Source organism: Ursus arctos, unplaced genomic scaffold (assembly GCF_023065955.2).
Source record: "Ursus arctos isolate Adak ecotype North America unplaced genomic scaffold, UrsArc2.0 scaffold_1, whole genome shotgun sequence".
NCBI lineage: Eukaryota > Metazoa > Chordata > Mammalia > Carnivora > Ursidae > Ursus > Ursus arctos.
The window spans coordinates 49,663,215-49,688,827 of record NW_026622763.1 but is presented as its reverse complement, the minus strand read 5'-3'; the positions used below and the strand labels follow the sequence as shown (position 1 = coordinate 49,688,827).

The window sequence follows — 25,613 nt, the reverse complement described above, 5'->3', positions numbered from 1 at the left end:
TACAGTTATCATGACCACAATACCACACCCAACCCCAAAACCGTGACAGTAAGTTTTAGTTCTTCCCTATTTATCCATGAAGAAGCAGTATGGGAGAAAACCACAGCCCAATGGACAAGGAAGGGAAAAAAATAAAGTACAACCTCAATCCAGACAGCATTTGTGCATTTGTATAGCCTGGAGAAACACTTTCAAAATCTTTTTTTTTTTTTTTTAAAGATTTTATTTATTTATTCGACAGAGATAGAGACAGCCAGCGAGAGAGGGAACACAAGCAGGGGGAGTGGGAGAGGAAGAAGCAGGCTCATAGCGGAGGAGCCTGATGTGGGGCTCGATCCCAGAACGCCGGGATCATGCCCTGAGCCGAAGGCAGACGCTTAACCGCTATGCCACCCAGGCGCCCCAACACTTTCTAAATCTTAACTAATCCCTGGGCACATTGCCACATGTGTTTCAGGTACAAAATATATATAAATGTCCAAAATGAGATAAGACCCCAAAAACCCAGATTCAAACTCCCAGCCTGCAAAATTTACAGATGGTTTCTCAACCAAATTAACTTTTCTTATTTTCTTTGATGACTTTACTAGACAGATGAAAAAAATGTGAGCTCCATAAAAAGAAGTCAGGTAAATTCACAGATGGTTAAAATAATACTCAAAGGCTGTTAATACAGAATATACAAAGCTAAAAGGAATATTTAACATATCAGATTATAAAAATAAAATCCAAAGAAGATCTTGAAGACTAGAACAATAAAATGAAACAAAGATTTAAGTAAGTCACTATAATCTGAGATTATTTACTTTAAATCAACTTTACAAGTACAAAGCAGAGAGGGACCTCTAGCTTGCCAACTGTCCAGTGCTGGTGGGGCGGGAGGGTCAAAACCTAGGCATTTCATTTTTGACCACTGGGTTCCTGCCAATGGTCTAGCATAGATGCTAAAAGGCTAACAAAAATATTGGACCTTAACAAACAGTATGCTTATCAAAAGATAGCCCATGAATCAAATCACACACTTAAAAGGGAGTGAATAGATGAAAAAGGCATGTACAGCAGCAAATAGTAAAGAACTAAAGCTAAGTATTTAACGAGGTATCTTAAGAAAGTAAAAATAAAAATCTTTCGGGGGCACCTGGGTGGCTCAGTCAGTTAAGCATCTGCCTTCGGCTCAGTCATGATCTCAGGGTCCTGGGATCAGCCCCGAATAGGGCTCCCTGCTCAGCGGGGAGCCTGCTTCTCCCTCTGGTCTGCCCCTCCCCGCTGTGCATGCACACACTCTCTCTCTCTCAAATAAATAAATCTTTTTAAAAAATTCTTTCTAAAGGAAAAAATAAGAAATGCATGAAAATTACAATATTTAAACACAGTATGGAGAACAACCTAACACTTAGAGGTATCAAACAAAAGAACAAGTTGCCTGAGAAATTAGGTAAATTCCCTATCATTGGAACTGTTTATGAAAAGGCTTACCAACTGTCAGGAATGTTGTAAAATCAATTCCTGCACTGGAAAAGCAATACATTAGACATTTCTAAAGCCCTCCCACCAAAAGTTTCTATGATTCCCTACCCCACTCTTAACCATTAATGTAATTTATGATTAGAATTAAACCTACCTCCAAAAATAAAACTAATTTTTTCTTTTACCTATTAATTTATGAAAAGCAACCCTCTTTTAATGTCAATGATCCTGCTTTTGCTGCATTTTGATAAATTAATTTTAATTGTTCATCTGGATTCTGTCTTGAATAAAGGCAAGAGTACTGAAAGCATATTTACATAGTAACTTACTTTAAGTATTTGTCAATTACCTTAAAGTATGCAGAAAAAAAAGACTAGAAGTAAACAAGCAAAATCAATAAACAATGATTATCTCTGGATTGTACAGCTGAAGGTAAATGTTTTCTTTTTTTTTTTTCTATTTTTTAATTTTTGCACAATGGACATCCATACTTTTACAGTTTCACAGAGGAAAAAGTGTCTTAAACGTCTTCATTTGTATTAACAGCTAAGTACATAAACGTCACAGAAACTAATGATCTGGTCACTGCACACAGATAAATGGACACTGCTATGGTAGTGGCCACAGTGAATATAATCTTAAAAAGTTATCTTGATTTAAAAGATCCTATTTTCTCTGACAAACTCTCTAATTAGACCCATGTACATATAATACTAGAGATAATTTTCTTTTAAACTGAATTATCTGATGGTTATAAATAAATCTAAACAAAAAATTAATATAAATGTAAACTTAAAAATACTTCATAAAGTTAAATGTGCATATTTTCTTTTCTGTTCTATACAACACAAACAACATTTTCTACTCCTATTTCATATGAGCTATACAAAAAAAGAATAAGAAGTAGTAGTATCAAGAATGTCATGTGTATAAATAGCACTGCTGAGTACATAATGTTCTAGGAACCGCAGGGACAAATTTCTGACACAACTTGTATGAATAAAATTAAGTAGACTGCAATATGTACCCTCATTCAATAAAACTCTTCACAAATAGAAATCTTCCTGCTATTATAGTTTCAAATCTGTTTCTTCGTTTTTAAAACAAAGTGGTAAGAGCAGATTACCTCTAGGGTCTCTCCAAGTCTAAATTCTTTCAACATTTTTTAACTGTTACAATCACTTCTCTATAGTAGTAATTAAGATGTCACTGTCCCCTTCTCATCCTGTCTTTTTATATAAATTGTTAAAATTACAAGAATGAAATCATGAAAACAGTTTGCTCAATAATCCCATGGTCCTGGAGGGTAGGGTGTAGAAACTCCAAGCTTGAAACATATCCAGGTCTTCATTAAATTTCAAATATAAATACTAAAAACAAACATACCATTTTGCCTATAGTTGTAGGGAAAAAAATCAATGTAGCTTTAAAAGCTTTAATGAAGTTTAAATGGCATAAATAGGTATTTGTTCAAGAACATGTGTATCTAGGTACTCTTCTGTCATACTCTATCTTATACCTGCATCAACTTTCTCCTTTACAGAGTTAAAAAGAGTCCTTTACAGAGTGAAAAACAGTTCACAAAGGTAAAGATCAACTGTAAAAAAAAATATCTTGCAATCTTAAATGTAAGCTTTCATTTTCTTGATCTATAATAGTAACTACTACACTTTAGAAAAACTCTAATTTTAATTAAAACCCTACAACAGCCATTTCTGGGGGCGCCTGGGTGGCACAGCGATTAAGCGTCTGCCTTCAGCTCAGGGCGTGATCCCGGCGTTATGGGATCGAGCCCCACATCAGGCTCTTCCGCTATGAGCCTGCTTCTTCCTCTCCCACTCCCCCTGCTTGTGTCCCCTCTCTCGCTGGCTGTCTCTATCTCTGTCGAATAAATAAATAAAATCTTTAAAAAAAAAAAAAAAAAAAAACCCTACAACAGCCATTTCTGATTGCAGTGTTATTTCGTTGTCATGTGACAGTTTTCCCAACAAAAAAATATCACTGAATAGATGGAAAAATCTATAATGAATTGTTGGTATGTTAGTTACGTATAATCACTAGTCATTATTTTGGATAGCAAGTGAATCCAGGGAAAACAATGGCAAAGTCACATCTTGGTTATGGAAGTTTTGAAATGTGTTGACAAATTCTTTGACACTCCTCCTTCTAGAGGTGGGATCTATGTCCCCTCCCACTGAATCTGAGCCCACCCTGACAACTCCCAACTAATAAAATGCAGTTGGAAGCAACACTATATAACTTCCAAGGCCAGCTCAGAAAAGGGCTTCTGCTCTCCCGTGCTCAATCTGGGAGAAGCCAGTAATGATGTAACAACTTGAGACCACCACTCTGGAGAAGCCACCTGTAGGCACTCTGGCCAAAAGCCAGCTGAGCTCCCTGTGGACAGTAAGCAATCAACAACCTGTCTTGTCGGTAAGCTACCTTAGCTCTCCACTTCAGCTGAGACTTAGAGGACTGCAATGGCAGCCAACAACTAATTAGAACTGCATGAGGGAACCCAAGTGAGAAATGCCCAGCTGCGGGTCCCAAATTCCTGAGTCATAAAATTGTGAGAAAAAAAAGGTAATTTTAGGCCACAAAGTTTTAGGACAAATGTGTTGCACAGCAATAGTGATAAAACAGTAGTTTATCCACTTTACAGAAAGAACTCTAAAACCAACTAGAAAAGGGACCTAGTGTCCACTTCCAACTCTACCATAAACTAGTAAATGAAATTCGTTAGCTTGAGTGAACCTGTTATTTCCATGGAATTCAGCTTCTTCATCTGCAACTTAGGCAAAATGAACTTCAAGGTCTCTTTTAGCTCTAGCATTAGTAATTTTTATAACCTTCAAATTGCTTCCTCCTGATTCTCATTTTTGTTTTTGTTGTATTATATGATTCTTCTATTTCTAGCTCAAGATTTGAAAATGTGTTCAGAACCAAAAAGCAAGGGTGCCTGGGTGGCTTAGTCCATTAGGCATCTGCCTTCGGCTCAGGTCATGATCCCAGGGTCCTGGGATGGAGCCCAGCCTCAGGCTCCCTGCTCAGCGGAGAGCCTGCTTCTCCCTCTCCCTCTGGTCCTCCCCCCAACCACCCCACCACCCCACCCCTGCCCGTGAGGGCGTGTGCTCGCACGCTATCTCAAATAAATAAATAAAATCTTAAAAAAAAAAAAAGGACCAAAAAGCAAAGACCTTGTGGTACACAAATCAATAAAACATAAGTGAATATATTTTTATATAAAAAATTATGATCACATCGAGTCCCACATCAGGCTCCTTGCTCAGTGGGGAGCCTGCTTCTTCCTCTGCCTGCCGCTCCCTTGCTTGTGCACTTGCGCTCTCTCTCTCTCTCTCTGACAAATAAATAAAATCTTTAAAAAACATATATATATGATCACACTCTTAAAATAGAAAATTTTCTGACTTTATCTCTAAAACCCTCTACGACTGGCCCTAGGTAATGGTCTTATTTTTATACTTTTCCATACTTTTCATTTTAAATATGTGTGTGATTTTATAATCAGAAAGAAATACAATCTATTAGAATTTAAGATATGCACACTCTGTGACCTAGCAATTCCACCTCTTAGAGAACTACTTGCACATCTGCACAAAAAGAAATGTAAGCACTGTATCTTGTCAATAAAAAACTACAAATTAAGGAAATGATTGGATAAACTGTAGTTTACTTCATATTTCAGAATACTATATAGCAAATGGAAAGAAAAGAGTACTGACAAGATGAATCCGCACAGTACATTATGGAGTAAATAAAAGGACACAAAATGGTATAACATTTTTATTTATTCACAAACACACACACACAATACATTTCTATAAACACACAGTTATTTAACTCCACAGAAGAGGGTCTGTCAAGGACATCCAAACTATTAACTGTAGTTACCCAGAGAAGAGCTGGTATTAGGAAGGGTAGAAGGGGACTTTTATTTTATCTGAATTGCCTGGGAAAACAACTACAATGTATTTGTGCATTACTTAGGTAATATTTCAATTAAATTTTTAAAAATGAACTTCATTGTTTTAAAACATGTTTTAGTAAACTATTTCCTCTGGAAAGATGAGTAGCAATGTGTACAACATGACCCACAATTGCTCAAAAATTCAAATATTTGAATCACTCCTCACATTAAGTACTAGGACAAAAACATTTATCAAGAGTCTAATCTGTGTCTAATCTGTGGTAGGTACTTTATATGTTATCCCATTTAATCCTGACAGAATTCTCATCATTTTTCCAAGAGAAAATGGATGTTCAGAAGTTAAACAACCTGGCAAAAAACAAAGCAATACTATGAGACAAAATTCAAACTGAGATCTGCCTAACTCTAAAGCTCAAGTTTCTCTTAAAGAAAAACTAAAGTAGGGGTGCCTGGGTGGCTCAGTCAGTTAAGCATCTGCCTTCGGCTCAGGTGTCCTGGGATTGGGCCCCATGTCACACCCCATGTCGAGCCCCCTGCTCCATGGGGAGCCTGCTTCTCCCTTTTCTTCTGCCCCCCTAACTCGTGATCTCTCTCTCACACTCTCTTGCTCTAAGTAAAATCTTAAAAAACAAAAACAAAAAAAACTAAAATAGATATCCCTTCAATCCACTTCTAAACAACTCTACTTCAAATTCTTAAGTTTTCAAATGCCCAAATGACCCCATTTTTATCCCAACTAGAAAACATAATATATAAACTATAAAAAGTACTTTTAAATAGATTAAATTTTTAATTACAAAATAGGATTTAAAATTAAAGAGTCTAGGGACACCTGGGTGGCAGAGTTGTTAAGCATCTGCCTTCGGCTCAGGGCGTGACCCCAGAGTCCTGGGATTGAGCCCCACATCAGGCTCCTCCCCTAGGAGCCTGCTTCTTCCTCTCCCACTCGCCCTGCTTGCGTTCCCTCTCTCGCTGGCTGTCTCTATCTCTGTCAAATAAATAAATAAAATCTTTAAAAATAAATAAATAAATAAATAAATAAATAAATAAATAAATAAAAATTAAAGAGTCTAAACTACTTTTAAATATTTAAGTTAAATATGTATCACATGTTCTAATAATAATTCTCAGCTACTCTCAAAAAATTATGTATTTTGAGGATAGATGAAGTATTTTGAACTTCTCACCCTCAAGAAGTTTTTAAGATGATAGTCACACTGGGACATAATCATAATTAAGAAACAAATTATTATATAAAACATACACAAAAAATGCTGAAACAAAGAATCCAAGAGGAATGAACAGAAGGAACAGAAGAAAAAACCTAAGAAGGACAAATTAGAAGCAATGGTAATGAACAAAGAAAAGCCATATTTCAAATCCTCTGATATCCATACAGAAATTACTTCTCTCTCCAACACACACAAAAGGATTTTCTTCTAGGAGTGCTTGAGTGCTTCAGTCACTTAAGTGTCCAACTCTTAGTTTCAGCTCAGGTCATAAGCTCAGGGTCATGAGATCGAACCCCACATCAGGCTCTGCACTCAGCATGGTCTGCTCGAAATTCTCTCTCCCACTCCCTCTATCCCCTCCCCATCTGTACACTAAATAAATAAATAAAATCTTTTTTTTTTTTAACAGATTTCCTTCTAGCACCCTACCATAAAATCCATGGCAATTTAAAAGGTAATCTGGAGAGTTTACGTCAAGACAAAAATGACTGTTAGTTCTTTCCTAGACAGAGGAGAAAGTATCTATGTTGCAGATCAGCTTTCTACATGCCCAGAAATCAGATTCAATTCATGAAAATAAAGTAGAATTGTTATCACAGCTATTAGATGCATAATGCTAGGTAAACTAAGATAATATGAAGGTTTTAACCTACCATATAAACAACCATAACAATAGATTTTTACTGTTCTAGATAACATCAAGATGTTTAGATTATCTTTAAAAAATGTCCTATAACATCACTAAACCATTTCATTATGAAATCATTTTCTAAAGTTACCACTGACAATAGACACAAGGCTCCTTTCCTGTCTGGCTGGCCTTAAACAAAAATCTGCTCATGTACCCACTCGTACTCAATTTCTAAGTATTCCCAGATCTCACCTTTTGAGAGGCCACTCTGCCTCCCCACAAAATGCCCTTAAAGAAAGCAGAATAGGGGCGCCTGGGTGGCTCAATCAGTTAAGTGACCCACTCTTGATTTTGGCTCAGGTCATGATCTCAGGGTTGTGAGATCAAGCCCTGCATTGGGCTCTGCGCTGAGCATGGGGCCTGGGTAAGATTCATTCTTCCTCTCCCTCTACTCCCGTCCCCCCAGCTCACTCGCTCTTTCTCTCCCTCTCTGTCTTAAAAAAAAAGAAATAATAAAGCAGAATAAGTTATTAAAAACCATGTGTCTAGGGATGCCTGGGTGACTCGGTCAGTTAAGCATTCGACTCTTGATTTCGGCTCAGGTCATGATCTCACGGTCATGAGATCAAGCCCCGGGTCAGGCTCAGTGCTTGGTGTGGAATCTGCTTGAGATTCTCTCTCTCCCTCCGCCCCTCCCCCTGCTCTCTCTCTCTCAAAATAAATAAATAAAATCTTAAAAAAAAAAAATGTTTAGGGGCACCCAGGTGGCCCAGTTAAGTGTGCAGCTCTTGATTTTGGCTCAGGTCATGATCTCAGGGTCCTGGGATCAAGCCCTATATCAGGCTCCATACTCAGCGGGGAGTCTGCTTGAGGATTATATACAAGTATTTGTAAACAAGCAATTCTCCCTTATAAATTGTACACTAATAAAATATAGAAGTGCTATAAAGGATTTATCAGAAATATTTAATAAACACTACTATTTGGTTAATAAATATTATAAAAGTTGAAATTTCAAACTGACAGTCTATTTCTTTTTTAAATTAGGTATGACATATAAGGTGTAATTTATTATGAGATTACAAAAGCAGTTACTCTTTATATTCTTTTAATACATTGTTCCAGACTTAGCTAAATTTTTCAAAACAATTTCATTGTATATATGACAATTTGGGTCAACTTGGGGATAGCTTCCTAGGAAATATCTCTATCTCTTTCTATCTCCCATTTCTAAACTATGAAGAAAAAGGTCAATTATAAAGAAGAAGTAAAAATCTGGTAACTGCAATCTTGGCTAAGTTATTCCATCCAGGCTTCAGTGTCCTTGTCTACAAAATGAGAAATTTAAACTAGACAATATCCACAAATCTGTATAGTTCTAAACCTTTTTAAATTCTATTTTCAAAAAGTTTTAACTCTCACCTCATCTGAAGAATCAAGTTGTCCAAATGTTCCTGCTGCACCTGCAAAACCTTTGGAAAGGAAAAAAAGTTTCTTTCATAACTGTTATATATTGCCTTACTTTTAAATTATTCTGAGACATAAACAAAAAGCCAAGTTTTATTACCTTAAGACAACTCATCCTAACAGATATCTTGGCAGAGTTCAACGTTTATCTTTAATAAATCTGGGTCTAATAGATTTATACTTCAAAGGAAATCTCTTGTGAAAATCCAGATTTAATCATCACAAATGGTGTTCCAGAAGGATCTCTTCCTTCTTAGTTTTAAACCATGGTTTATTAAAATACTGAGTTACTAAAATTTTGGGCTATTCCTAAATAGCAATGTTTTTCATGAGTTAGAAACAGAACCTTAATAAACTAACCAAATTCCATTTAAGAAAAATGCATTCTCTCCTTTGGCCAATCTGTTCTTTCTTGCTTCTACATTTTTACTACTTTCCTTAAAAAGAATGACACATTATTTAAAGTTCTTCAGTAATAAGTCAAGTTTGAGGGACTTTTTAATATAGAAAAGTTATCACTGTTCCAATTAAATAGACAAACCTTGAACTGCCAGAGTGCTAGTGCCAGCTGATGGCTCCTGTACACCATATACAAGTTTATCCTCAGGATAGGTAAGTCCAGAGCTCTTCAAAGCTATAAGGTACTTTTCATGACTTTTCTTTGCACAAGCATTTTCTCCAAGACCTAATATTTAAAATAAATTTAAAATCAGAAAAAATATTCCATTCAAAGTATAAAATAAAGCAATCTCAGTATTCTATATATATATAGTATATATATATATATATATACATACATATATAAAATAGCTAAATATTCTAATGGCAGGAGAACCCTAGAATGAATATAAAACAGTTTCAGACAATACTGCAGAGCATGTTTATAATGAATAATAAAATCTACTAGGTAACTGAATATCTAAAATATGCCAGAGATTATAATCAAGTCACAAGAGATGCCAAGATTAATGAGGGTATGTTTTCTGCCTTCAAGGAACTTGAAAACTCATGGTAGAGAAAGGTAAATAATACGGTAAGTGACAACTGGGTAGCAGACTTACACCATTTGGTTTGACGATCTATGCTCTCATAATACTGTGCAGCTAGACTTACACAAAGCAAAATACTTAGGGAAGGCTTCCTGGACAAAATAATGCCTGAGTGGAATTTTCAAATATTATAACTGAGATTACTCTTAATTCCTGCTTTATCAAACTTTTCCATCATATTTAAAGAATTAAAAATATAATTTCTATAGAAATATCAGTAAAAACTAATTTATTCCAAAAAATATTGAAAAGCCTAGGTTCTAGAATTACACAGTCCTAGGGGCGCCTGGGTGGCGCAGTCATTAAGCATCTGCCTTCGGCTCAGGGCGTGATCCCGGCGATCTGGGATCGAGCCCCACATCAGGCTTCTCTGCTAGGAACCTGCTTCTTCCTCTCCCACTCCCCCTGCTTGTGTTCCCTCTCTCGCTGGCTGTCTCTCTCTGTCAAATAAATAAATAAAATCTTTAAAAAAAAAAAATTACACAATCCTACCTAGAACTTTTGCTTTAGCACTGCAGCTTACTAATTATCACCAATTTTTGTTTTGTTTTTGAATATATTTATGGAGAATGGAATGATAGTAAAAGAAACTTTACCATTTATTTTGAGAATTCTTTAAAAGTAAAAAATTATTCTGTCTGAAGGCCAAATTACCATGGCATTTGATACCTCCTAGGCAAATTACGTATCTTAAATTAAGGTTTCAAGCTCTCTGATTATAAAAATAAGTGAACTTCTTTAATATTTGTTGAACTTTTCTGTATTTCCTCTCTTTGCTAGCCTAATAATTGCAAAAGAACAGTTTGTTTTTTAAATACCTGTCTCTCTGGGCTAGTTTAAAACAACAACGACAACACTCTAGCACTTACTAAACAGTAAGGAATTTATCCACCCTTCAATTCAAGTCCAATATTAAAAAGTTACACTTAGTTTAAAAAAAATTACACTTAGTTTATAAAGAACAAAGACCTTCTAAGCATCCTATATAAGAAACGGCTACATGTCTTCTGAATAATAAAAGCCAAGTATTTATCTCAATCATGATAGATGAAATTTGTAATACTTTTCAAATAACAAAATATGTTTTACCAACCCTCACAATAAGCCTAAGAAAAATGAATGTATAATAATTTTTTTAAGAGGAGAGGTAGGGGCAGAGGGAGAGAAAGAATCTTAAGCAGGTTGCACACCCAGCACAGAGCCCGACACAGGGCTCAATCTCACGACCCTGAGATCATAACCTGAGCCAAAATCAAGAGTTGGACACTTAACTGACTGAGCCACCCAGGCACCCCTATAATTACTATTTTTAAAAGTAAAGAAATGCAGGGGCAGCTGGGTGGCTCAGTCAGTTAAGCGTCTGCCTTTGGCTCCGGTCGTGATCCCACAGTACTGGGATCAAGCCCCGTATGGGGCTTCCTTCTCAGTGGGGAGCCTGTTTCTCCCTCTCCCTCTGCCCCTCTTCCCTTCCCCTGCTTATGCTCTCTCGCTATCTCTAATAAAATCTTTAAAAAAAAAATTAAAGAAATGGAGGCTTAAAAACATGGCTAGCCAGTGAATAAGCAACAGTAGACTATAAAGTTTAAACTTCTGAACCAAAATTTAATGTGATTTCCATCACTAAAAGTCAGCCAAGAATTTCTGTTGTTTTGTTTTTATTTCAAGAAATAATTTAAAAGAAATTGTAGAAATAAAGGAAGACAATACCATAAATCATTCCTAAGGTAAATATTCTTACAATGATTAAGAACAACTTGCTTTCTTTCACAACAGTTGAGTTTCTAAATAAGGTTTGAAGAAATAACAAACAGGCCACCAGGTATAATTTGACCTTTCTCCAGCTTTGTCACCAAAATTAAAACACAAGCTACCATCATCTTTATCCCAGGCTGCACTGAGTTTTTCTGTTCTTGTCCCTTCCAATTTATCTTTGGCAAAATAGCAAGTCATCTTTTTAAAACACATATCTGATCATGTCACTCTTAAAATATTTCCATGACTTTCCAATACATTCAGGATAAGATATAAAATATCACATGGCCCCTGAGAGCCATGGATCTAGCCTAATGTGGTAACCTTATTTGTGCCACTAACACCCCACATTCATTTCATTTCAATACTACACCTTTTCTTAGTCCCTTTTTTAAAGTAAGCTCATTCTCACCCATAAGTATTTCAACATGGAATCTAGGAGGTGTCTAGTTGTGACTGATATTCTTTATATTTATCCTGCGTGGGGTTCATTAAGCATCTTACGTCTATAAGTCAATGTTTTTCATCCAATTTGGGGAATTTTAGTGATGATTTTTTCGAACGTTTCTTTTCTGCCACATTCATACTCTCTTGTCCTCCTGGGATTCTAATTACAGGCATGTTAGATCATCTGATTCTGTCTAACAGGTAACTAAGGCTCTGTTATATTTTCTCTCTGTTCTTTAGATTGAATAATCTATTTTTTTTAAAGATTTTACTTATTTATTTGAGAGAGAGAGAGACAGCAGAAGCAGGGTGAGGGGCAGAGGGAGAAGGAGACTCCCCGCTGAGCATGGAGCCCAATGCGGGACTCAATCCCAGGACTCTGGGAACATGACCTGAGCCGAAGGCAGACGCTTAACCAACTGAGCCACCCAGGTGCCCCCAGATTGAATAACCTATTATCTGTCTTCAAATTCATTAAGTCTTTCTTCTACCCTCTCCAATCCATTGCTAAGCCCATCCAGTAAATTTTTTCAATTTAATTATTGCATTCAATGCTAATTTTCAGTTCTAGAATTTCCTTTATTGTTTTTATTTCTTTGATAAGATTCTTTATCTCTTCACTCATTAACATCAATATTTACTTTTAATTATTTGAACAGATCTTCCTTTAATTTCTTGAACATATTTATAATAGTTGCTTTTAAAAAAAAAATTTTTTTAAGAAAGGAAGAGTGGGGGCTGGACAGAGGGAGAGGGAGAAAGAGAATCTTAAGCATGCTCCATGCCCAGCATGGAGCCCAACACGGGGATCAATAGCACAATCCTAAGACCGTGACCTGAGCCAAAATCAAGAGCCGGACGTTTAACCAACTGAGCTACCCAGGTGCCCCTATAATAGTTGCTTTAATGTCTTTATCTGCTAAATCCAACATCTGGCCCATTTCAAGGTCAATTTCTATTGCCAGCCCTATCTCGTAGTTATAGGGCATAATTTCTTATTTTCCTGCATGTTTAGTAGTTTTTATTGTATGCTGGACATTCTAATGACACATTATAGAAGATTCTGGATTCTATTATCTTCCTTTGAAGAGTATTAATTTTAATTCTAGAAGACAGTTCAATTAACAGCCCAATCAACTAAAAACTCACAAACGTTTGGTAAAGGTTTGTAAAGGGCAGGTCTATAGGGGCGCCTGGGTGGCTCAGTTGGTTAGGCATCCAGCTCTTGATTTTGGCTCAGGTCATGATCTCAGGGTTGTGGGATTGAGCCCCATGTCAGGCTCCACACTGGGCATGGAGTCTGCTTGGGATTCTGTCTCTCTCTCTCCCTCTGCCCTTCCCTCTTGCCTTATTCTCTCTCTCTATCCCCCCATCTCTAAAAATAAAAAATAAAAAAAATAAGGGCAGGTCTGTAGAAACCCTAAGGTTCTCAAAAGGCCCTCTAAATTGACAGGAATAAGCTCTAAACTCTGAATCAACTAGATGCCTGTGGTATTAACAAGTTTTCTCCAGTCTGGTTGGGCTGAAACTCCAATGTCTCTGAAAACTGCTTAACCTCTTATATCTATATTCTGCTTTTAACCCCATAGCAGTCACTCTCTAATAGGCCTGAGGCAGTCTCACCCTGTACATGTGTATCTCAGTCTTTGGCCAAGCACTTTCAGGGGTCCCCCATACATCTGCCCACTACCTCTTGGTATTCTACCCCAAAGATTCCAGTTTCCAACTGTTGCAGCTGTCCTAAACTGTGATCTCTACCTCCTTAGCTCAGGTGGGCCACCACACTGCTTCAATGCCAGCTTGTTGCACTGCAGTCAGGATGTTATCCCTAGACAGAGATTCAGAGCAATTGTGGGGTTCATTTGATGCTTTTCTTTTCTCTCAAAGATTTATAGTTTTGTATTGCCTTCTGTCCAGTGCCTAATAACAGCTGCCTCACATTTTTTCCAGCTTTATGTTGTTTATGACATATGGGCTAGCCCAGCAGTTAAAAGCAGAAGTCTTCTACCTTGAATATAACCCCATCCCATTGCCACCCAACTCCCCTTACCCTCTAGCTAAAGGACTTTCTTTTTTTATTATTATGTTCAGTTAGCCACTGTATAGTACATTATTAGTCTTCAATGTAGTGTTCAATGATTCATTAGTTACATATAACACCCAGTGCTCATCACAGCATGTGCCCTCCTTAATACCCATCACCCTGTTATCCCATCCCACCAACCCCTTCCCCTCTGAAACCCTCAGTTTGTTTCCCTCAAGATGTTAAATGACTTTCTCCCAACCATTAGGTTTTACTTTAAATATCACTCCGTCAGTGAAGCTTCCCCCATCTTCCCCATCAGTGAAATCAAATCTCCCTTTTATAAATTCTTGCCCTACCCTTTCATATCATTTACAAGTTTATAAATTACACAATTTTTTTGGTTTGGGAGTTGTATTAATGCCATCTCACTCACTAGACCTTAAGCTTTATAAGGGCAGGGATAGGATTACCTGGTTTACTACTTGCATTCCCTACCCCAAACTCTAGTACCTAGCCCAAAACCAAGCACATAGTAGGTGCTTAATAAATATTTGCTGAAGAAACGTGAGATAAGACTTCTCTGAATAACATACGGTTCACAATACACATGAAAATTTCACCACTCTAAAGAAAACATAAACTTCAATTTTCAAAATATGTTGTTCAGGAGCCAGCAAAAATAATGCTATTTAAAGCACTTGTACTATAAAATTGAGCTAACCTGAAGAATTTTAAACTAAAGTGTTTTATATCAGTATATCATATACAAACATACTCAACAATTCCAAATTTTGTAACTTAAATTCTACATTATTATAAAATCCTATGCCATACAACCCAAAAGTATAAAATACCAAAAATGAAGACACAGAAGCAGTTTTGTTACTGTTTGGGGAAGGGGAGGTGGAGTAAGGTTATGAATATGTCACACCAAAACTTAGAGGAGACCTGGATTCTAGTGCTAACTCCAAAATAAGTTAGTTGTGAGGCCTTGAACTGGTCATTTAATTTTTCTGGGAGTCAGTTTCTTCATCCATAAAATAAGAAGTACTTTTAATAACATCCACCTTCCGCATTCTATGAAAAAAAATCTACATTTTACATTTAAGTTTGAAAATACACAATTTCTTATGATTACAGTGACATAAGTAAATTTTAACTTTATTCTATTCTAATATTTTACATACCAGAAGTCAAATCTTTGTAGTTTTGTTGGTTTGTCAAAACCTGAGTAAGAACAGACCGCATTGCTCCTCCCATTTTAGTTAGATCTTCTAAAAAGGAAATTTGAGGTTCCAAAAGCTGAAGGACTTTGTTAAGGTCTTTTTCTGATGGTACATCAGCTGCTGAAAAAACATATAATTAACTTCCTTTAAAATATTTTGCTAAAAATAACAATATTTTATTCTTTTAAAATTACAGCAACTTGGGTAACAGTATTTTATAATCAAAAAATTAATATAAGAACTCTATTTAGAAGGCTGGCATTGGGGCGCCTGGGTGGCTCAGTCAGTTAAGCATCTGCCTGCAGCTCAGGTCATGATCCCAGAGTCCTGGGATTGAGCCCCACGTCCGGCTCCCTGCTCAGTGAGGAGTCTGCTTGTCCCTCTACCCCTGCCCCTCCACCCTGCTCATGTTCTCTCACTCACTTACTCTCTCTCAAATAAATAAATAAAATCTTTCAAAAAAAAAAAAAAAAAGGAAGAAGAAGAAGGCGGCAGTTATCCACCTAGCACCCAGCCTAGGGTAGACTTGCTCAGGAATTCAATCCTCTGAGAAAAAGTAGTTGAAGAAAAGAGACGACTTCTTAAGGTGTTAAGCACTTAATTTGGTTAAAACGCATTCAATTTGAGGGTCCTATATTTCCAGATATATAAATGTAAAAACAACATCATTTCAAAATTAGACAGTTTTTAAGAAAAAGTTAAAAATCACTTCCTAAAATAAAACAAGATAGAAATCAAATAATATTGAGAGTAGTGTAAGAATATTAGAACAAAATTATGTCAGCATTAAATTTAACCTGTGTAGCAAATAACCCATCCTCTATCATATTCTAAAAATATAGACTCATGTTAGTTGGAGGTCAAAGCAACTAAAATGAAAAATAATGGTTTTCATAAACATAAATGTTTTTTTCTAAAATAGCTTTTAAATACCAGAAAAGATATGCCTAGTAGAGCTGGAGGAAGAAAGAAGAAACTTGTACAGCAACTGAAAAAGAATATTTAAGAGGGAAAAAAAAGATTTTTCAGAGAAACTGAGGTCCTGAAGAAATGAAAAATGAGATTGAGAGTTCAGACATAATTAGCTAAAAGGATGCATATAAGGGAGCTAATAGGGGGCCTGTGTGCCCAGGAAAGGGGACATCAATTTAATTCAACATTTATTCAGCATCTACTACATGACAGGCACTGGGAAGCAAAACTAAATAAGACCTAGTTCCTACCCCCACGGAACTCACAACCCAGTTCACAGATGATCTGTGAATGAAATTCTAGATAACTCTGATTCCTGGGACCCAAACCAAAAAAACCTTAACTTTCTCAGTGGATAACTAATTCTGTACATTATTCATCTTATGTCCTCCGCAGTGACTTATGTAGTAACGTAACAAATATTTAACTAACATTTGTTCTTCATTTGCTAGGGCTCTAGATGAGCTCTGACATTCATCTGAGGATTGTAGGGTGAAATGAGAAATGGAACTCAAGGCATCTGTCAAACAACAAAATCTCTGAGCTTCTATTATCTCAGATTAAATGATTTCAAGTCCTTTCTTTAATTTTAAACAGTGATATCTACTCAAAGTAATGTAGTAATTTTTCCTGCACAGAAAGAAGAAATGAATGTTGAACATAAGTGGTAATAAAAAAGGAAAATTTCATGAACCTAAGTTCATGACACTCATCTTAAGACAAGTGCTTCCATTCATTCCTTTGTATTTTCAGATAATGGTAACATAATTATCAAAGCTATATACCTATGTCATCTATCTATTATAACTGCTAAATGTCCCGGAAGAAAAAAATAAACCTAATAAACTTTTGTATGAATTACTCTCTGATCAAAATAATTGTAAGTTTTAAGGTTCTCATAATAAATGATTTCTACTTACTATCTTTCTAAAACAGGACACTTATTATACAAAATGTAAATTTCCAAAAACTCTGTTAACTAGTATATGAGAAATAGCACAAGGGCAAGTTCAATAACCCAGCTGGTGTCTTCTTACTTCATTATAAAGAGAGAGTTGTTTGGAGCTGAATCAAAATAATATTTCTTCCTGTATTTTAAGACATATACTCTGAGAGGAGTGGAAGTTGTTAACAAAGGACTGCATATTTTGCTTAAAATGTAGAAATAAGAAGTGTTTGCTCACAATGAGAATAACATGGTACTTTTAAAAATGATGAAGATGCTTTATGTTTCTTCATACTTCAATGATGAGAGTAGATAAAAATGTGTGCCAAAGTTTCAAACTGGATTTAAGATTATTTATAGTAAATAATTTGAAACCTATAAGAGTAACTCAAGATGCAGTCCTTTAAATGATAAAAATACAAATATCATCAGAAAGGTAAAAGATCATAAAAAGTTAATAAATTTGTTTCATACCATACTATTTGGTATCTGTAATTCACAATATCAGACTAACAACTTTAACAGATAATATCTAAATCCAAAATATTTAACTAAAGTATATTAATCAAGATTGTGAATAAATCTCAAAAGGCAAAAGAATATCTATAATTTGCATGTTTCTTTTTCTTTTCAATAATATTATGATGTTTAACCCCATACCTTCTACCTGTAATATAGGAGTGAGCAATTTGACTCTCTCACAAGTTGTTACACATGGAGAGGAATAAAAATATAGAGACATATACAAAAAAAAAGAGAGAGATGGTGAAATAGTAGTTTATCTTCTAAAACTCTAAGTTAAATTCACACATTTCCAGAACTTCTTAATTCTGTTCTATCATAATATAACTGTAAATAAAGTCACTTTAACCCCATAAAATGATTATTTCCTCATCAGCAAAAGGCCAAGTAAGTTTGATCCTAAGCATCTATGATCCCAGGAGCAGAAAGTCCCAAACTGTGCCACTACAAGGTATCTATGAGGTTATATAATTGATGTATACAAAAGTGTGTTTTTATTTAGTTCCTGTATTTCATAGTCGTCTCATAAAACATGTTAAGCAAAAAAAAGATAACTGAAAAAATTCACCTTGTTATTAATGCTAAACTCTGTTAACTGGGAACTTAAAAAGAATACTAACAAAAAGTAGATTAAACATACCTGGTTCATTATAGCCTTCTCTTAAGTACTGAATAAGACAAAAAATAAATCTTGGAAGAACAAATTCAGACATCATCAATAAGTCTTTGGGGACACAGGGAATATTCGAACTTGATTTAATTTGATGCCTTTTGCAAAACCTGTAATATGAAAAAGAAAAAAAATTAACAGTGATGTCTAATCTGCCAGGAACATATTACCTCTATATACAATACCCATAAATAGAATGAAGGCCATTATCAAAGCTGATTTATTACTCCTCCACAATTCTTAAGGTACCAAGTTAAGAAGCTATAGTTTTAATTAGTCTTTAAATAAAATATGTGGCTGAGGAGGATTTCCTCCTAATAAAAGACCATACTACTTAGGTGCCAACTAGAATACAAAAAGAAAATCTCATTACAGGATTTAATTTTTTTAATGCAATTTATTACTTACACATAATACTTTATTACTTCCACTCTTTATAAACCATTGAATAGAAACTGGTCATTTCCTAAGAATTCACATTTTCTATTCCTTAACTATTTCTAACTTAATGAATATGTAAGTGACAGAAATAAAGCTTATTTGAAAATTCTGTATGGTACACATAAATATATGCATTCCTTTAACCTTGTTTATACTTAAAGTAGGACTGGTATACTTGAACAAAAGTGAAGCAAACTATTCAGTAGTCACAATCCGAACAATCACAAATAAGATATTTCGTGGCAATACAAAATAACCACACTAAACATAAAATGCCCAGAAACAAACTTATTAGGAAGAGTGCAGAAACTATCTTAGCTAAAACACACAGAAGATCTGAATAGAGAAAAACTACATTCTCAAATGGAAAAACCAATTTTATTTTTTTAAAAGTCAGTTCCACAAAGCTTAATGCTATTATAGTTAAATCACAATGAGACTAATCACAAACTAATTCTGAAGTTTCAATGGAAGAGCATATGTATGAAAAAAAAATCAGTAAAACTCAGGAAAAAAATGATTATTGACAGTGACTCACACCTTAAAATGTAGTACAAAGCTATTATAATTAAAAATCTGTAGTAATACAATATCATCAGGGGAGCACAATGGAGTCTAGAAAGAGACTATGTATATTTGTGAATTTAGTATCATAAGTATGGCATATCAAGTCAATGTGGTAGGAAGAAGATTTTCAATAAATTGCTTTAGGACAATTGATTATTTCTATGCAGGAAGAAAGTTTTATTCTTATCTTACACCATATACAAAATATATTCCATACATATCAAAAGTGAAAAAAGTTACCAGGAAAAAATAAACTATTCCCCCTCCATTACCTCAAAGTATAGAAAGTATTAAGTAAGTAAAACTTTAAACCAAAACCCATAAATGTTAAGATAAAAATCGACTACATAAATCAAGCTTCTATACAGAACACAATTATAAATTGAAAAAAATATTTACAAGAGGTAAAACATAAAGGACTAACATCTTTGATAGTGAACACTTGAAAATGGATAAGAAAAAGAAAAAAAAATCAATAGAAAAATCAGCCAAGGTCATGAACAAGTCACCAAAAAATTGATGAATGGCCAATAAACATATGAAAAGATGCTCAAGTTCTCTAATAACCAAAGCAATGAACTTCATTAAAATAAAAAATGAGGGGTGACTGTGTAGCTCAGTCAGTTAAGCGTCTGCCTTTGACTCAGGTCATGATCCCAGGGTCCTGGTCAGTCGGGAGTCTGCTTCTCCCTCTCCCTTTGCCACTCCCCCTGCTTGTGCACACTCTATCAAATAAATAAATAAAATCTTCTGAAAGAAAGAAGAAAAAGGAAGGAAGGAAGGAAGGAAGGAAGGAAGGAAGGAAGGAAGGAAGGAAAAGAAAGAAAGAAAGAAAGAAAGAAAGAAAGAAAGAAAGAAAGAAAGAAAAGGGAGGAAAGAAAGCAAGGTTCCAAATATAACAAAGAATTCCCTAAAGTGACAGAGAGCCCATCAGAATTTAAAAAATTAAATTAAATTTAAAAATTAAATTAAATTAAATAAATAATGAGTAACTAGAAAATGAGCATTTTGTAATGGCTTTAGAGAAAGGTTTATGGGCAAATTTTCCACTTGAGATCAGACGGTCACATCCTTATCAACCTTAGTATAATGAGAAGTAAAAAAAAAAAAATCAGACATTGTGATATTTGTAAAGCACATAAAGCACACAGCACCGCTTAGGAAGTGTTCTTACCAAACATGCTGATTTTAACACCAAGTCTCGAGAGCTCACTTCCATTTATAAGAAGTATAGGAGCTAAAGGAAAAAGTTAAAAACACAAAAAAGCAAACAGACAAATCATGGACATAGGACAACAGACTCAATTTCTGTAACTTGTCAGTGGCAAGAGGAAAAAGGAGGTAGAAGGACCATTCTAGGTTTAAAAAAGCTTAAGAGACCCAATAAATATAATGTGTAAACAGATTGTAACAAACCAACTTTAAAAAAGATATTTTTTTAGACAACCAGGGAAATCGAATTATGAACTGGGTAATAGTTCATTAGATAATTTTATTAGGTGAGATAATGGCATTGTGGTGATGTAAGAATGTTCATGGGTATGATATTAAGGAATTATTTTGTGTAGGTATGATGGTAGCAGCATTGCATTTATCATTGAAAAATGAAGCCTTATCTTTTAGATATGGCTATATAAATACTTACAAATGAAATGCTATAATGTATGGGACTTGCTTCAAAATAATCTGGTGGGCTAAAATGAAATAGGAGTATACCAAGACCAACTATGAGCTGTTAATTGTTGGAACTGGGAGATGGATACAGGGCGTTTCACTATGTAATGCACATTAAATAGAATGTGGGCCAATATCAAAGCCAATAAAGTATTCCCCTCAGATTTTTAAGGCACCAAGTCAAAAGAATGTAGTTTTAATTGGTCTTTAAATTAAAAACGTCACTGAAGGAGTTTTTTCCCTAAAAAAAGATCGCAGTGGTTGGATTCATTATGTGCATTGCTTTTATACATGTGTGAAATTTTCTGTACTAAAACCTAAAAATTTTTTAAAAGGAAATATTTGCATTTTTAAAGATAAATACCTAAGCATGTCAGGGTGAGATAACAATGTTTAGAATTTCCTTCAAAATACTTCAACAAAACAGAAAAAGGACAAATGAAGCAAATGTGGCAAAAATCTTAATATATGTTGAATCCAGTGATGGGTATATGGAGGTTCAGTGCTCTCTTGTCTTTACATTTGTCTATGTTTGAAGATTTTGATAATACAAAAAAGCTTTTTCATCTTGAGGATTGGGGAAGATTCACTTTACTAATTAGTTGTTGGAAAGCACATTCAGAAATTTCTCCTATCATATACATGGAAGTGTAAATAGATCCAGTTTTTGGTGATGCTTTAGCATTATCTATTAAAATTTTAAGTGCTCGAAAGTAAAAGAGCAAAGGAAATTTAAAAAAAGAAAAAGAGACAAACCAAGAAAAGACTCTTAACTATAGAGAACACACTGACTGATGGCTAACAGAGGGAAGGTGGGTAGAGGGATGGGTTAAACAGGTGATGGGGGATTAGGAGCACACTTGTGATGAGCGCTGGGGGTTGTATGGAACTAATTTTGTACATCTGAAACTAATAAAACACCATATGTTAACTACACTGAAATTAAAAAACTTAATTTAAAAAAAATTCAATAAGTGTTCATACCCTACTCTAACATTTCTATTTCTAGGAATTTATTATACAGAATTACTCCTAAATTTTCAAGACTATATCTACAGGGATGTTCATTATGGCACAGCTTGCAATGCAAAAAAGGGCAGAAACAGCTCATGTGTTCAGTAATAAAGGTTAACCAAATTATGGTAGATACATAAAATATTATGTTAAGAAGAATGAGGTATTTCAACAAGTACTGAAGTAGAATCATTATCTAGGATAAATTAAGTGAGAAAATGCATAATTGTGTATATATATTGTAATACCTTTGTAAGTAAAATTCTGGAGAAAGAATAGGAAGGAAAATATTAACACACATAAGAAAAAAATATTTATACCAAATACATGTATACCAAATTGGTGGAAATTAACCAGGAATATGATACAGCATACTTCACTTTCTACATTAGCTCTACCTATAATGTTTGAACTTTGTATAACAAACATATGCATTAACTTTGTAATCAAAAGGAAAGAATTCACACTAAAAGCAAACAATAAGTTATGTCATTCATTCGGCTTTAGTTCCACAATTCAAATCATTAATTCTTAACCTTTCTGGGTTCATAGACCCCTTTGAGAATCTAATGAAAGTTATAACTCTTTCTTAAGAAAAATATAAACACAAAGATAAAACATTCAGAGTGTTTACACACTGCTGAAGTCTATCTATCCTTAAGGTGGAGCTTCCAAATGTTAGGTCAATAGATTACAGTGCAGAGATACAAATTTCCTCAGTCCTCAAGGCAGACAGATGGGCAGGGTCTGAGCAGCCTCCTCATTGCTTCTGTGCCCCATCCAAATATCATTTCCATATCTACCATATCATGAAACAGGTTAAGAAGTATTATATCTTAAGGTCCAAACCTTTATTTAAAGGTAAATATGGTGGGGTGCCTGCCAGGGTGGCTCAGTCAGTTAATCATATGACTTGATTTTGGCTCAGGTCATGATCTCAGGGTCATGAGATCAAGTCCCACATAGGGTTCTGCACTCAGTGCAGCATCTGCTTCTCTCCTTCACTCTCTGCCCCTCCCCTGCTTGTGCTGTTTCTAAATAAATAAATAAATAAATCTTTTTTTAAAAATAAATAAAAATAAAGGTAAATATGGTCGTGTCCGGGTGGCCAGTGGTCTAAGGCACCAGACTCAAGCACCTGCTTCATAAAGGTAAATGTGAATTAAAGAACTTTCAGCTGTGACATACAAAATCAAGGAAACATTTCTATTTTAAAAGGCTTTAAAATTAAAAAAAAAAATTTAAACCTATCTTGTGTGATTGAAGATAATTTAATTACACTACCTAGAAGCATAAATATGAAGGACAAAAAAACAGATGAAACGAATGCCAGAAGAATGGGAACACAGACACTAAAGGATGCAATGGAAGGCTTGACAGTTGAAAAGCAGAAAAAGAGAAAGGATTAGGTAAAGAAGGGCACAGAAAGCTCTTTAGACACTTTCCCTGTAGAAAAGAAATGAATTCAAAAGTGCTACTGGGCAGAGAGTGAAGAACAATTTGAACAGAGTGTCAAGTGGCATCAAAGAGTGAAATTTCAACCTGGAACTACGCCCAAGGAACAAAAGTGGCCTAAGCAACCTAGGGCCTGGGATTACAGGAGTATATCAGATGGCTCTTGATTGAAAAAATTAATAGCCAAAAGGCTTAAGAACCAAGCTCTGTAAGCTAGTTTAAGTAACGTAGGACTATGCAGTATGGGTACAACATATGATAAGATCGACAAACAAAATTGGTTTTTGTACTCCAGGCTGAACATAGTGTGGGAACTAAAACATCTTATATATTACATAGCAAGTGTTCAATAAAGACTTCAGCAAACAAAGACTAAATCTAAGAATAGGGGCACCTGGGTGGCCCAGTCAGTTACGCCTCCAACTGTTGATTTCAGGTCAGGTCATGATCTCAGGGTCATGATATTGAGCCCCACGATGAGCTCCACACTGCACATGGAGCCTGATTAGGATTCTCTTCCTCCCAATCCCTCTTCCCCCCCACCCTGCTATAACACATTCTCTCCAAAAATTAAAAATTAATAAAAAATAAAAAATTGCCTGGGTGGCTCAGATGGTTAAGCATCTGCCTTCAGCTCAGGTTATGATCTCCAGGTCCTGGGATTGAGTCCCATGTCAGGTTCCCGGCTCAGCAGGGAGTCTGCTTCTCCCTCTCCCTCTCCCTATCCCCCTGTTTGTGCTCTCTTTCTCTCTCTCTCTCTCTCAAATGAATAAAAAAAACTTTTTAAAAAAAATTTTAATAAATAAAAATAAGATTCTCTCTCCCTCTCCCTCGCACCTCCCCCACATCTCTCCCTCTCTAAAAAAAAAAAAAAAAAAAAAGAAAGAAAAAAGAAAAGAGAAAGGGACCAGAGATTCTTGGTGGTCCATTTGCAAATTACTAAGACTTAATGCGGGGTAGGAGGGCAAGAAGAAGCCAACTCAAATAACTCAATCACGTATTTCAAAAAACAGAAAAGCATCTAAGATAAGCTCCCCTAAAAATTAGCCTGTAGCATATACAACCCATTTCCAATTCAGCACAAATTATGCACATATACACTATTTTGCATATAATTTACGGTAATTCCAGAGATCCCTGAAGAGTCATGAATCCCAGATTAAAAGCCATTGAAATAATCTGTTCTCTTCATTTTACAGATGGGGAAATCTCAGAAATACTGAATGACATGCCTAACTAGTAAAATTTAGAAAAAATTCCCGAAGATCTCAATACGATAAAGATATATGGTCTCCACTAATCTTTGTATTTCATATGACCTTAGTAAAAATACCAATAAGGAATAATCAAAGTGATTCTGAAGTTACTATGGAAAAATAAAAATAGTTAAGAAAATTCTGAAAAATAAGGTAGAATAGCTTTATCATATATTAAAACAAAGTTAATCAAAACTGTATTAGAGAGCTTTTAAGAGAGCTTATATTCTAGAGGGTAGTGACAGATGTTAATGATAAATATTAATTAATATTAATAAAAGTCAAATAAAGATAAGGTAGAGAAAGGGGGAGCTGGGTCAGAAATTCAGTTCCAAATTCACCTATATGTTCTTGTGCCATTTCTCTAGATATACATTTCTACATCTCTAATTTATATGGACTAAGGTACAGATTCACCTCATGTCTAAAATGGTTAGATTACATGAATAGTTAAGAAATAAAGGAAACAAATTCCACCTATATAGTTTTAATATTATTTGGTGAGACCTAAAGTACTACAAAAGCAAAATATTCATGAAAACTGTAAGTTCTGGAGGTGCCTGGATGGCTCATTTGTTAAGCATCTGCCTTCGGCTCAAGTCATGATCCCAGAGTCCTGGGATCGAGCCCTGCATCGGGCTCCCTGCTCAGAGGGGAGCCTGCTTCTCCCTCTGCCCTGCCTGCTGCTCCCCCTACTTGTGTTCTCTATCTCTTTCACATAAATAAAATCTTTAAAAACAAAACAAAACTATAAGTTCTAAATTCAGTTTCAGTGTGCATATAAGACTTGAAAATCAACTACGAGATGTACAATTATTAAATTATTAAGTAGTAAATAAATTATAAATGG

General features: G+C 35.1%; 1 protein-coding gene across 8 annotated transcripts in view; it reads right to left on the bottom strand.

The window, feature by feature from the left end:
- UBR3 (ubiquitin protein ligase E3 component n-recognin 3) overlaps positions 1-25,613 on the bottom strand; it is a 228,447-nt gene that overhangs the window by 183,443 nt on the left and 19,391 nt on the right. For 6 of the 8 annotated variants that reach the window (XM_044381496.3, XM_048213900.2, XM_044381493.3 and 3 more), the window contains exons 2-5: positions 18,327-18,466; positions 15,208-15,366; positions 9,288-9,431; positions 8,702-8,751 (exon numbers count right to left, since the gene is read on the bottom strand). In XM_044381496.3, coding sequence (XP_044237431.1) covers positions 8,702-8,751; positions 9,288-9,431; positions 15,208-15,366; positions 18,327-18,466 — 493 coding nt within the window. The remainder of the gene's footprint in view (positions 1-8,701; positions 8,752-9,287; positions 9,432-15,207; positions 15,367-18,326; positions 18,467-25,613) is intronic. The other 2 variants (XM_044381494.3, XM_026492589.4) reach the window with 1 other exon arrangement.